Raw genomic sequence first — 13556 nt, 5'->3', positions numbered from 1 at the left:
CGGTCAGAAGAGACTCTGAATATCACAGTCAAGTTCCAAGAAACCCAAGCAAAGGAAGAAATCAAGAAGTCACTGAAATGTCCTCATTTCAAAGGTCAGCATGGGAAGACAAAACTTTCATTATAATGAAACAAAAATTTTATTATAATGAAATGTGCGAAGAGTTGGAGTCAGAGAATCAAAAGGGATGAAATTTCTTGGCATTTCTTAAGCTGATGGAACTGAAGAACAAATTCAAGCCTTGAGCTGCTGTACTTTAGGATGCTGCTGACAGAATGTGGAATGACCCAAAAAGCATCAAAAGAAGATGGAAAAAATAAAATGAGTCATTGTACAAAAAATAATTGGCTTACACAGAAGAATTTAATGAAACAATATATGACCAAGAAACAATGGTGATGAAAGAGGAAGTTCAAGCTCCTCTGAAGAAAATGAAGAAAAAAAAAACTACCCAAAACAACAAGGCCCCAGAAATTGAGAGCATATCAATTGATATATTTCAACAAATAGATGCTGTTTTGGATGTGCTTACCATGTTTTGCCAAGAAATCTGTAAAACAACTACCTGGCCAACTGAGTGAAAGACATCCACATTTATTCCTGTTGCAAAAAAGTTGATCTGACAGAGTGTGGAAATTATTGAACAATATCATTAATATCACAAGCAAACAAGATCCTGCTGAAGATTATCCAAAAATGACTGAAATAGCACATCGACAGAGAACTGTCAGATGTGCAAGCTGGGTATAGAGAGGCTGTGGTACTAGGGACATTATAGCCAATGTTAGATGGATTTTAGCTGTAAGCTAAGCGTACCAGAGGAATGTCTAATAACTATTTCATTGACTATGCAAAGATATTTGACTATGTGGATCAAATTAAATGCCTATGCATTTGATTGTGAGTAACCTTGAGAAGAAGGAGAATTATAGAACACTTTATTGTGCTCATGAGAAACCTATATTTGGACCAGGAGGTGGTCATCAGAACAGAGAGAGAAAACACTGCATGGTTCAAAATCAGGAAAAGTGTATGCCAGGGATGCATCCTATCTCCATATCTTTTCAATCTATATGGGGGATGGATCATTTGTGAGGCTGGACTTTATGAGGAGCAATATGGCATCAGAATTGGAGGAAGATTAATCAATAACCAGCATTATGCAGATGATACAATCTTGCTTGCTGAAATTGAGAAGACCTGAAGTGCTTGCTGCAGAAGCTTAATTAATTGAAGTTCAACATCAAGAAAGCAAAGATTCATGAAAGATGGAGAAGAGATTGAATTAGCAGTTTCATCTTGCTTGGTTCCACAATCAACACTCTTGGTACCAGTAGCCAGGAAATAAAAAAAAAAACAAATTGCATTGGTAAAATCTGCTGTCAGGGATCTAGCCAGAGTATTGAAGAACAACGATGTCAATCTAGAGACTAAGGTGCTCCTGTTCTAGGACATAGTCTTTGCAATTACTTGGTATGCATGAGACAGCTAGGTAATGACCAAAGATGACAGAAGAATTGATGCCTTTGAGTTGTGGTGCTGGGGGGAAAAAAAAGTATTGAACATACCATGGACTACTAAGAGAACAAACAGGTCTGTCCTGGAGAGAGTGAAATCAAGCTGTTCTTTGGAAGCAAATGTTTTGAAGCTCCAGCTTTCATTCTTTGGGCATGTTGCCAGGAGGAACCAGTCAGTCCTAGGAGGAGGACATCATGTTTTGAAGGGTGGATGGACAGTGCAAGAGAGGAAGACCCTAAATGACATTAATTGACTCAGTGACTAGGGCAATGGAGGTGGGGAGTGGGTCTGTCAGAGACAATAACATCTGTTCAAGACAGGGCAGAGTTAAGAGCTGTTGTACAGGTGGCACATAACAATAGCAAACCACCACCACTTAGGTCTAGGATATGCGTAAACTTTGTGCCAGTTACTAGGGGTCTTTGCTATTCTAGCCTCTACACTAGTGACATTTGAGAAATTCTAGTTTTATTATATTCTCAAGGTTTTGAATTCCAAGTAGATTTCCCCTATATTAGTTATTTCTTAAGGAAAAGAAAACTATGAAGCTTTCCTTAAAAGTAATAGAAAACCATAAAGGATAGACTTTCCATTCTGCTGGATAGAGAGACTGAATACAACTTTATTATTTTATTTTAAATTAAACTTTAGGTACTATAAAAATCTCAGGGTGGTTGTTTTGGGTGAGAATGGGTCAAGAGTTTAGAAAAATTTAAAGGTTATTTTGAAGACTAAACATTCAAGGCAGAAATAGGGAACAGAGTAAAAAATAAAAATAAAGGTCAAAAGAAGTTAGCACAAATTGATGAGAAAACTATGTAGTGTTAAGCTGTCAGACTGGCTCTTTGGGGATGGAACATGGAGCTTGGTTTGCTTCATGCCTTGTGCTTTTGGCATATTTTTCATAGAGAAGGGTAAAAAATATAAAACCAGGCCATTCTAGACAAGATTAATACCAAAGATAGAATAGTATGAAAAGTGTTATAATTTACCTAAGTAATGAAAAACAAACCAACAGAAACTTAAATAAAAACAGGTGCTAGTAGTTACAAATGTAACAGAGTGACTGTACTATGAGTTCATACAAATTTTTAGAGAATTAAAAAACCCTTAAAATCAAGTAGACAAAAGGGAATGAATTACACTTTATTTACAGAAGAGAACATGCTACATAATGAATATATTAAAACATGGCCAATTTTGAGACCTTACGTAATTATCCTAAGAGTTGGAAATCCTAAACTCTGTGATGTGAATACTACCACTCATTGGTTTTGGACCTATAGAGAGAGTCATCATAGACATTGTTGTTTACTGTCAGATAAGAACTGACCCACAGCTGACCCTCTGGTGGTTTTTCAGAGGCAGATAATCCCACAGAAGGAGATTGCCCATCTTTTTCCCTTGGAGCAACAGGTAGACTCAACCTGCATGCCTTTGGATCACAGTACAGCTTCTTAATACTAGAGCTCAATGACGTTATATAATTATAGCCATTAGTGCCCTGAAATGGAGTGGTTTTGGCCAATTAAAATTAGATAATCATATGGCCTACCACTTTGGGAATTACAAATTGAAGAATAATGGTGTTGAATTCATCATCAAAGAAGAATTGGTGTTTGAAAAACCATTTGGTAAACTGGGTGGTAAAAAAGGGCCAGATATCACATGATAGAATTTTATATGATCAATGGTTTATTCTTTGTAAATCCATTTTTAAAAAAATATCAAAAGCAACTGTACATGTGGGCCTTACTGGATGAAATTCATGGGAATAAAATTTATTACATCTGAGTATTTACTCAGATGATGGTAGAAAAATTTATCAGCATCAATCAGAACAAGACCAAGAATACAACTGACTACAACTTTATTGGAATAGACCATCAATTGCTCAAATACAAGTTCAAATTGAAGCTGAAAGAAATTGAAACAATTCTATGAGAGGCAAAATATGACCTTGGATATACAATCAGAATTGAGAGAGCATCGCACTAATAGTTTTGACACAGTCAACAACAATGAATGAAGACCAGATGAGTTGTTGAAATACATCATAAATGAAGAAAACAAAAGGTTGTTAAAAAGTCAGGAAGGGCAGGAAATACTAAAATTTTTGTCAGAACAGATTCTGAAACTTGCTTTAGAATGTAGAGAAGCTAAAACAAATCGAAGAAATGATGAAGAGAACTGATCAGAAGATCTCAAAGGGTGACCCTAGAAAACAAAAGTATGATAATGAAATGTGAAAAGATCTGGAGTTAGAAAATCAAAAGAAGATCATGCTTGTCATTTCTTAAACTTAAGGAACTGAAGGGGGGGAAATGGAATCTTGAATTATAATGAAGGGTTCTATGTGCTAAACAGTGAATGATTCAGGAAGCATGATGTATAAACTTTCATTAAAAAAAAAAAAGCTGCCATTCAAAAAGAAAATAGAAGTCATCCGTAGAGTCATTGTATCAAAAATAGTCAATGCTCAACTATGTTAGGAGGTAGCATATGATCAAAACTAATTTAAAGGAAAAAGTTCAAGCAACACTGAAGTTTAGTTTCATTAAGCAAATGTAGTGCTGACTCATCTATGCCGGGAAATCTGGGAGCAAGCTACCTGGCCACCTGACTGGAAGATATCCATAATGGTGCCCATTCAGAAAAAAAGTTGGTTCACAGAATGCAGACATTGCTGAACAGACCATTAATATCACACACAAGTAAAACCTTGCTAAAGAGAATAAAACACAGCTTGAACAAGTACATCAACAGAGAACTATCAGAGACTTAAGTTGGATTCTGAAGGGGATATGAAATGAAAGGTATCACTCCTGACGTCAGATAGGACTTTGCTGAAATCAGAGAATGCCAGAAAGATGTTTACTTGTATTTTATTGATTACAGGGAAACATTCAGCTGTGTGGATCATAACAAATTATGGATACCTGAGAAGAATGGAAATTCAAAATCACTTCTTCAAACTCCTGTAGAACTTGTACATAGACCAACTGGCAGTCTTTAGAACAAAACAAGGGAATACATCATAATTTAAAATCAGGAAAGGTGTACTTCAGGGTTATATGGTTTTTGATGTTTATTCAATCTGTAGATTTATATAATCATGGGCTATATGAAGAACATGGCCTCAGCATTGGAGGTAGATTTATTAACCATCTGCTTATTGCAGATGGTATAACTTGCTTGCTGCTGAGGAAGATTTGAAGCACTTACTGATGAAATTAAGACTATAATAAATATGGTTCATGTTTCAACAGAAAGCAAGCAAAGATCCTCATAATATAGAGAAAAGATAGAAGTTGTTAAGGATTTAATTGAAAAGAAAAGAATGGTTGTCAAGAAATAAACTTCTGTTTGTCAAAGCCATTCACTTGGACTATTTCTATTATAGCAGCCTTAAGTAACTAAAGAGCATTACTGAAGAGAAAAAACAACAACAAACAAACAAAAACCATCAACAAACCAAACACAAAACCTCTTAAACCAAAAGTGCTATTTCTTGAAATGCATACTAAATAATTCACATGAATAAAATAGACAAATATTTGTTCCTTTATATAACAAAGAACCATTTAAATGCTTGATAATGAAAAAATAAGTATGATTCAGTAAGATGTTATAACTGGGATCAGGAAACGAGGGGCTGCCAGTCAAATCTGGTCTGCTGTGTATTTTGGTATGACTTTTGGTCATAGAGCAGTCAGTCTACATGGTGAGGCAAATTATAAGAAATTCACACTTCAGTGTCCACAAATAAAGTTGCATTGGATACAATTACACCTCTTCTTTTAAGTAATGTCTTTAACAAGTTTTGCAACATTGGCAGTGTTCAGTGATTGCAGCACACACTTTATTGTCCACAACACCTAAAGTATTTAATGTTTACCCCTTTCCAGGAAAAGTCGACCAATCCCTGTGCTAGAACATTATGTTACCATTTAAAACAATGTTTGAACAATGAGTTAAGCTGTATGTATTCTGATGTGTAATAAAACTCCCTAAATATATAGATGAATATGGAGTCCACGGATGGTGCAAACAATGTGCTTGGCTTCTAACCAAAAGATTGGCAGTGTGAACCCTCCCAAAAATGCCTGGGTAGGGGGGAAAGCCCTTGGTCATCTACTTCTGAAATAATAGCCACAGAAAACTCAATGGAGCACAGTTCTACTCTGCCACATAGAGTTATCCTTAGCTTGAATTGAAAGCAACTGGATTTTTTAAAATTGAATTTAATGAAAGTTTACAGAGACTTAGGCTTTCCAGTCATTCATTGTTGCACTTTTCTCCCTGCTCACCTCTTACTCGCCCCCCCCAATTCACTTTTTTCCTTGATGAGTAAAAGAAAAACTCTTTCATTGCTATGCAATCCCTCCCAAGTCCACTGCACTGTGCAGCCTTCATTCTAGACTCCTGTCATGACAATACCTAATCATATATCCATTTTAAACAGTTCTCTCCCTCATCTGTTGCAATGTCGTATACATCATTCCTCCCCTTCTTCTCTGTCTTCCCTCAACCACAATGTCCTGTTTTACAACAGTGGCCCTATGCGGTATTTGTCCTTTTGTGACGGAGATATTTCACTCAGCATAATGTCCTCTAGGGTCAACTGTATTTTAAAGAGGAGGTTCTGGTGGCTAAGCCACCAGAAGCCACACTGCTAAGCCAAAGTGGTGCCTCTCTGGAGGTTTGAATCCACCAGTAGCTCTCAGGAAGAAAGATGGGCAATGTTTCCTGAAAAATACACAGGTTTTGAAGGTTAACTTTGTGTCGGTTTCAACTTGACTGCAATGAGTTAGTGAGTGGCTTTTTAAATTCCATTTTATATTGGTTTGCATACAAAATCTGTGTACATGTTTTTTTATTCATACACGTTGTGTTTCATATATCATTACCATACATTGTGCTTTATAAAATTAGTGACTTTTAAAGATGGATACATATAGAAAAACATTAAAAGAAAAACTTATTGCTTTGAGTACTGAGAATCATGAAAGATTTTACACTTCTTTCTACTGTTCTAGCAAGTAATCTATAATTCCAAGAGTTATCTGCACACTGACAAGTTAAAATTATTTAAAAGGTAAAACAAAGTGTATACATAGCTATCCAATTGATATGAAAGTCAGAAAATTATCTCAGCACTTACCCGTCAACACAACTTTTCCAGATACAAAGATAAGCAACACAATTCTTGGCTTTACCATTCTGTAAATAAGGCCAGGAAATAGTTCAGGTTCATAACTGTTAAGATATGAAAGAGTTAAAAATATCACTACTCAACTACTTCCTTGTCACATTCAAAATGTAATATATTAAAGCCGTTATAAATAAGATATTTAACCAGATAGCTTGATAAAAGTAGAGTGTTAAGTGTCTTTATGATTCCTTAAAGCAGTCAAAAATAAGTTTTATTCATATTCCCTCTTTATGCAAGTAATTTTAAGCTACCTATAAGCTTAGACAAGATCTATACCAAGAAGCTGTTGTCCAAAAAGGGAAAGTGAACCCTGCATGGTTTAAAAATCAAGAAAGGAATTCCATTCTCTGTAGATGTTCATTGAAATGAAAAATAAACAAACTAAATAAAAAAACCCAAAACAAACAAACAAACAAAAACAAAAAAAAAATCAAGAAAGGTATGCATCAGGGCTGTATCCTTTTCTCCATACATATTCAAACTGTTTGGTCAGCAAATTATTCAAGAAGCTGGACTCTGAAGAAGAATGTGACATCAATATTGAAGGAAGACTCATCCACGACCTTCATTATACAGATGACACAACCTTGCTTGCTGGAAGTGAGGAGGATTGATTTGAGGTGCTTGCTTCAGAAAATCAGAGACTGTAACCTTGATTATGGATTACATCTCAACATCAAGAAAACAAAAATCCTCACCACTGGACCAATAGTCAACATCATGAAAGATAGAGATAATATTGAAATTATCAGTTTCATACTTTGATTCATAATCGACAAACTTGATACCAGTAGCCAGGAGATCATTAGATATGTAGTATTGGTAAAGTCTGCTGTCAGGGACCTCTCGAAAGTCCTGAAGAGTAATGATGTCACTTTGAAGACTAAGTTGTGCCCGATTCAAGTCATGGTTTTCCCACTCACCATCTGTGTATCTGAGAGCTAAACAGTGAATGACAGAAGAATGAATGCTTTGAGTTGTTGTGTTGGAGTATTGACTGTCAAAAGAACAAACAGATATGTCCCAGAAAAAGGTTAATGAGAGTGCACGCTGGAAGTAAAGATGGCAAAATCTCATCATCTTTCATATACTTTGGGCATGTTGTTAGGAGATGCTGTTCTTTAGAAAGGCACGTCATACTTGGAAAGATAGAGGGTCAGTGAAAGACAACATCCTCAGCAAGATGGTTTGATAGTGAATGCTGCAATGGGCATGTTTGTACTGGGATGGTAAGGATAGCACAAGATAGGACAGGATTCAGGTCTTTGTTCATAGGGTCACTGTGAGCCATATATGACTTGATAAAACCTAGTAATAAGAAATTGAAGTAACATCATATATCAGATTTAATGTATCAAGATAATGATTAAATATCCTCAATCGTCAATAAAAGATCTCTCCATATTAGCATCTAATGGGCTCAAGTGTGTCAGAGATTGTGAGGATGGCAACAGGATAGGACGGAGTTCATATCTATTGTTCAGAGGTCACTATGGGTGACACCTAACAACATTAGCATATGATAGGTTTTTTTGAATTTTCAAAGTTGTACAATAATGAACACATTTTTTATGCATTTGCCAACTGCTAAAGTTTTCAAGCTTCAAGATTTGGCCATGCAGGTAATACCTCACTCTTGTTCACTAGTAGGTGTTAAGATGAATTTGTCACTGGAATAAAGGTCAACAGACCTTAAGGACTGCTTCTCCTGAACTATAGAAGAGATTCCTAGAAAAGTGTGAGTAGCCTGTAAGAAAGAAGCATGGAGACTGATAAAAGCAATGGTCACTGGGGAATCTTCTATAAAATCAAAGAAATGGAATCTAGTGTACATGAATCCTTACACTTAAAGGGAGAATCCAGGTGACATGGAAAGGTTCCATTGCACTATGTAATGAGTAGAATGATTATCTCCCATAATGATGGCAGATGCAAAATCCCATGAGTACCAGAAAGATTATAGTGGTAAATGCTACTCTCCTGAAGGTGCAGAGATCATAATGAGTGGGTCTGTCTTTCTCGGACATGACTCATATCTCTTGTCAGAAAGCCTACTAAGGTTTCTGTTCCCTAACAACTTCTCAGCATGAAAAACAATGATGCCAGCAGGAGCCTTGCGTACAGGAGATTCTAGCTGAGAAAGGGAAGGCTCAGACCAAGAGGAAACTTGATTTATCTTCCACCTGAATCCGATCACAGTCAGAAGGCAAGGAAGCAGGCATGGGCTTGTATAGATAGATAGTGAACTTCATTTTGCTTGTTGTTGTTAGGTGCCGTTGAGTCAAGCATGACTCACAGAGACCAATGAAGAAAAGATCCTCACACTCCCTGACACACAAGAGCCCATCGCAGTAGTCACTGTGTCAATCCACCTGGTTGAGGGTCTTCCTCTCCTTTGCTAACCCTCCACCCTTCCCAACATCATGTCCTTCTCCAAGGACTAGAACCTCCTAGCAACATGGCCAAAGTATGTAAAGCCTCATCATTCTTGCCTTCAAAGAGCACTCTGGCTGCACCATCTCCAAGACCTATCTGTTCATTCTTTTGGCTGTCCATGGATATTCAGTGCTCTTCTCCAACACCACAGCTCAAAGGTATCAATTATTTTTCTATCATCCTTATTCATGGTCCAGGTCTCAGATGCACAGCTAGTAATCAGAAAGACTATGGCCTGAATCAGATGCACCTTAGTCCTCAAACTGACATCACAACTCTTCAATAATTTGGAAAGGTCCCTAACTGCAGATTTTCCCATAATGCATCTCATTATTTCCTGACTGCTCTTACCAAAGGTGTTAATTGTGGATCCAAGCAGAATGAAGCTGTTGACATTTTCAATCTCCTCTCTATCCATCTTGATACTGCCTATTGGTCCAGTGGTAAGAATCTTTGTTTTCTTAATATTGAGGTGCAATTCATACTGAAGGCTGTATTCCTTAATCTTCTGCAACAAGTGCTTCAAGTCCTCACTAGTTGGATCCTGGTGGGTACTTGTGATTTACTTGAAAGCTGGGGGTAAACTAATCGTGTTAGCAATCAAGTGTAAGCTGATCAACTATATTTGATCTTCTTTTCAATCCGCTTGGGTGGGAAGCCTTTTGTGTAGGTAAACAGGATCTGGTGGGTGGGCCTTTGTATTTAAAAGTTGGTCTGTCTTGTCTTAAAGTAATATAATGAAGAATTCCTGATAAGAAATTTACTTCATTTTCTACTTCATTTCAAAAAAGAAATTGAGGCAGGAAATATCTGTTTCAATTATGGATGGAAACCATTTTATAAGAGCTCAGGATAACAGAATTGCCAAGCTCTGATCAATCCAACTTTCAACTATTTCTCAAATATCTGCTTCTAAGTCACTTATATTTTCAAGTCTTCCTTTTCCTCCAGTTTGCTTCAATTGTGCTAAATATGCTCTCTCAGGTTTTTGTTATTGTGCACCATCGAGTTGAAACTGACTCACAGCTGACCCTCCAGCAGGGTTTCAGAGGCAGTAATTGCACAGGAGGACCGCATTTCTGGTCCTTGAGCTGGTGGATTTGAACCATGTGCCTTGCTAGTAACCATAACTCCTTGCTAGTAAGCCATCAGAGCTCCTCTAGCTCATGATGTTGTTGCTGTTATGTGCCATCGAGTCAACTATTACTCATAGCGACCCTATGAACAATAGCTCTGAACGCTGTTCCTTCCTGAGCCAATCTCTCTGTCTCTGACACATCTACCCTCATTATCCTAGTTACTGTTCTATCTTGCTCTGTCCCTCCACCTTTCCAAGCATGATGTCCTTTACCAAGAACTTGTCCATCCTGGTAACACGCCCTAAGTATGGGAGATGGAGCCTCAAAATCCTTGCCTCCAAGGAGCAGCTTGGTTTCATTTTCTCCAGGACAGAACTGTTTGTTTTCTTGGCAGTCCATGTTCAATACTCTTCTCCAGCACCACAGCTCAAAGGCATCAGTTCTCCCATCATCTTTGGTCATTGTCCAGCTCTCTGATGCATACCAAGTAATTTCAAAGACCCTGGCCTGAAACAGGTGCATTTTAGTCTCTAGACTGACATTATATCATTGCTCTTCAGCACTCTGGAGAGGTCCTTGACAGCAAATTTTCCTAATGCAATTTATATTTGTATTTCCTGACTGCTGGTGGCAAGAGTATTGATTGTGGACCTGAGCAAGCAGAAATTGCTAACCTCAATCTCCTCTCCATTTCTAAAGGTGTTGCCAATTGGCCGAGTAATGAGAGTCATTGTTTTCTTGATGTTGAGCAACAATCCGTGACTTTCTACAGTAAATGCTTCAGGCCTTCCTTAGTTTCAGCAAGTAAAGTTGTGTCATCTGCATAATGCAAGCTGTTGATGAGTCTTCCTCCAGTCCTTATGCCACATTCTTCCTCATAAAGTCCAGTCTTCTGAATGATCTATTCTGCATATTGATTGAAAAGTTAAGGAGACAAGATGCACCTCTAACCCTTTCCCTGATTTTGAACCCTGCAATGTTTCCTTCCTCTGTTCTGAGAACTGCTTCCTGATCCAAGTATAAGCTTCCCACGAGCACAATCAGGTATTCTGGGATTCCCATTCTTCTCAAAGTTAGCCACAATTTGTTGTGATCCACACAGTGAAATGCCTTTGTATGGTAAATGAAACACATTCCTCTGGTAGACTGTGCTTTCAGCCAAGATCCCTCTGACATTGGCGATGGTGTCCCCAGTGTGACAGCCCCTTCTAAATTCACCTTGTATTTATTTTTTTAAAATACTAGTTTATTTACAAAACTCAAGTACATGGTTTTCATACCAGATCCTTCCCATTTCTCTAAACCCCTGATCAAATTGTACGACCCCATGGTTAATTCCACCCCACCCCCCAGCACCTCCTCACTCATCTACTTCTACCCTCCTCTGCCATGCTTGGATCTTCAGTAATGGTTTTATACAACCCATCTTGTATTTCTGGTAGTTCTCTGTCAATGTACTGTTACAGTCATTTCTGGATGATCTTTAGCAGGATTTTGCTTGCATGTGATACTATTCAATAATTTGCACACTGTTGGATCAACTTTTTTAGGAATAGGAATAAATATGGATCTCTTCCTGTCAGTTGATCTCTACCTCATAGTTATTATATTTGTATAATTGGTTTGTTTATATATTTCCTTTTGGACAATGTTATGGATTGAATTGTGTCCCCTAAAATATACTTAGGGAGCTCTTGCATGGTCCATAGGAGACCCTACTGGGGATTCTGAGGGAAAAAGATGAGCAGTCTCTTCCCATGCAATTTATGGTCTGTGAAAACTCCCCTAGAAGGATCAACTATCAGCTGGTTCTGACTTGATTGCAATGAAGTGATGATGAAAGCACATTTATATAACTATATAATGTACAAGTTATGAAATAATTCACTATGATCAGATAAGCTAAGCAGTTGTAAAAGGATTAAGGGTGGAATGTAACTGATTCTATCACAACCCTAAATCTTAAGATCCATATAACATCTTTAGTTCACAAGAGAGACAAGAGAACAGAGAGGAGACTTCAGCACCACCAAGAAAGAAGACCAGAAGTGGAACATGACCTTTGGACCAAGATCTCTGTGTTACACACTTTCTTGACATAGAGAAAGACCAAGACTTAGAAATCTTCAAGGAATGCGGATAGTATGCAGCCTACAGAAAGCCTTCCCCTAGAGTCATCACCCTGAATTTGGACTTCCAGCTTTCTAAACATTTAGAGAATACACCTGGTCATTAAAACCATTCACTGTGGTATCTTTTACCAGCACTAGAAAACTAAGACAGACAAAATGCTATTTATCAAAGACAATGGTTATATTACTTGTTATTATCACCCAGTAGTGAGCTCTGGTGGCCTAGAGATAAAGAACTAGACTGTAAACCCACAGGCACATAGTTCAACTCCACTAAGATGGACAGTCTCTATCCATGCAATGTACTGTCCCTGAAAATGAGCTGGAGGGTCAGCTGTGAGTTGGTTCTGACTCGACAGCACACAGAACAGTTATCCACCAGGTGATCCCCTGGAACTCCACATGGCCAATCTCCTCCCATAGGGGTTAGAGCCTCTGAAAACCTGCAGGAAGGACCTTCAAAGAAAACATTGTTGGTACAAAAGAAATGCAGGGAAACACAGGAGGAAGTGCCCATCTAGGACGGCCCGAAAAGAACACAGAATGTAGTGCACACACAGAACTTAGGGTACTGTAACACATGCAGCTCATGGCATTTTGTCTCATGTTGTGGCTTATATTGTGTCTTCTAGACAAATTATATATCTAATCTAATCTCTAATCTCTAATATCTAATATATATTATTAAAGTTCTAACCCCTGTGATTGTGATCGTATTTCAAAATGAGGTTTTTGCAGATATAATCAAATTTAAATGGCATCAGACTGAATTAAAGTGGATTTTAATCCTGTATTATTAATGCCCTTCTGAGACACACAGAGAAACCGCTGTGTGACAAAGGAAGTGAAGACAGGAATGGTGTGTCTACTAGCTGAGGAATGCCATGGGTTGCTGGCAGGACTAGAAACTAAAATTCTTGAATAGATTATTCCCCAGAGCCTTCAGATAAGACATGGCCCAGCCAACAGCGTAATTTAAATTTATTATTTTTTTTTAACTTCTAGCCTTTCCTAGGAGCTCTCTGAAATTTCATATCCACCAAAGGCTCCATAGGAGGAAGATGAACAATCTCATTCTGTACAAGTTAGAGCCTTGGAAACTCAATGGAGAGACAACCATGACTTGGCCCAACTCAAAGCAATGTGTATTTAGAAAGAGCCTGAAGAACTGTAAAA

The 13556-nt window shown here is 37.7% G+C and overlaps 1 protein-coding gene across 1 annotated transcript in view; it reads right to left on the bottom strand.

Moving 5' to 3' along the window:
• The window catches only part of TBPL2 (TATA box binding protein like 2), a 54372-nt gene that overhangs the window by 22834 nt on the left and 17982 nt on the right, over nucleotides 1-13556 (bottom strand). Inside the window, exon 6 of the mRNA XM_006894335.1 lies at nucleotides 6683-6777. Within this exon, the coding sequence (XP_006894397.1) occupies nucleotides 6683-6777 (95 nt within the window). The remainder of the gene's footprint in view (nucleotides 1-6682; nucleotides 6778-13556) is intronic.

The sequence above is a fragment of the Elephantulus edwardii genome, unplaced genomic scaffold (genome assembly GCF_000299155.1).
Source record: "Elephantulus edwardii isolate Elephantulus edwardi_28Jun2011 unplaced genomic scaffold, EleEdw1.0 scaffold00140, whole genome shotgun sequence".
Taxonomy (NCBI): domain Eukaryota; kingdom Metazoa; phylum Chordata; class Mammalia; order Macroscelidea; family Macroscelididae; genus Elephantulus; species Elephantulus edwardii.
The sequence above is the reverse complement of the archived record's forward strand: the minus strand, read 5'-3'. Positions and strand labels throughout refer to the sequence as shown.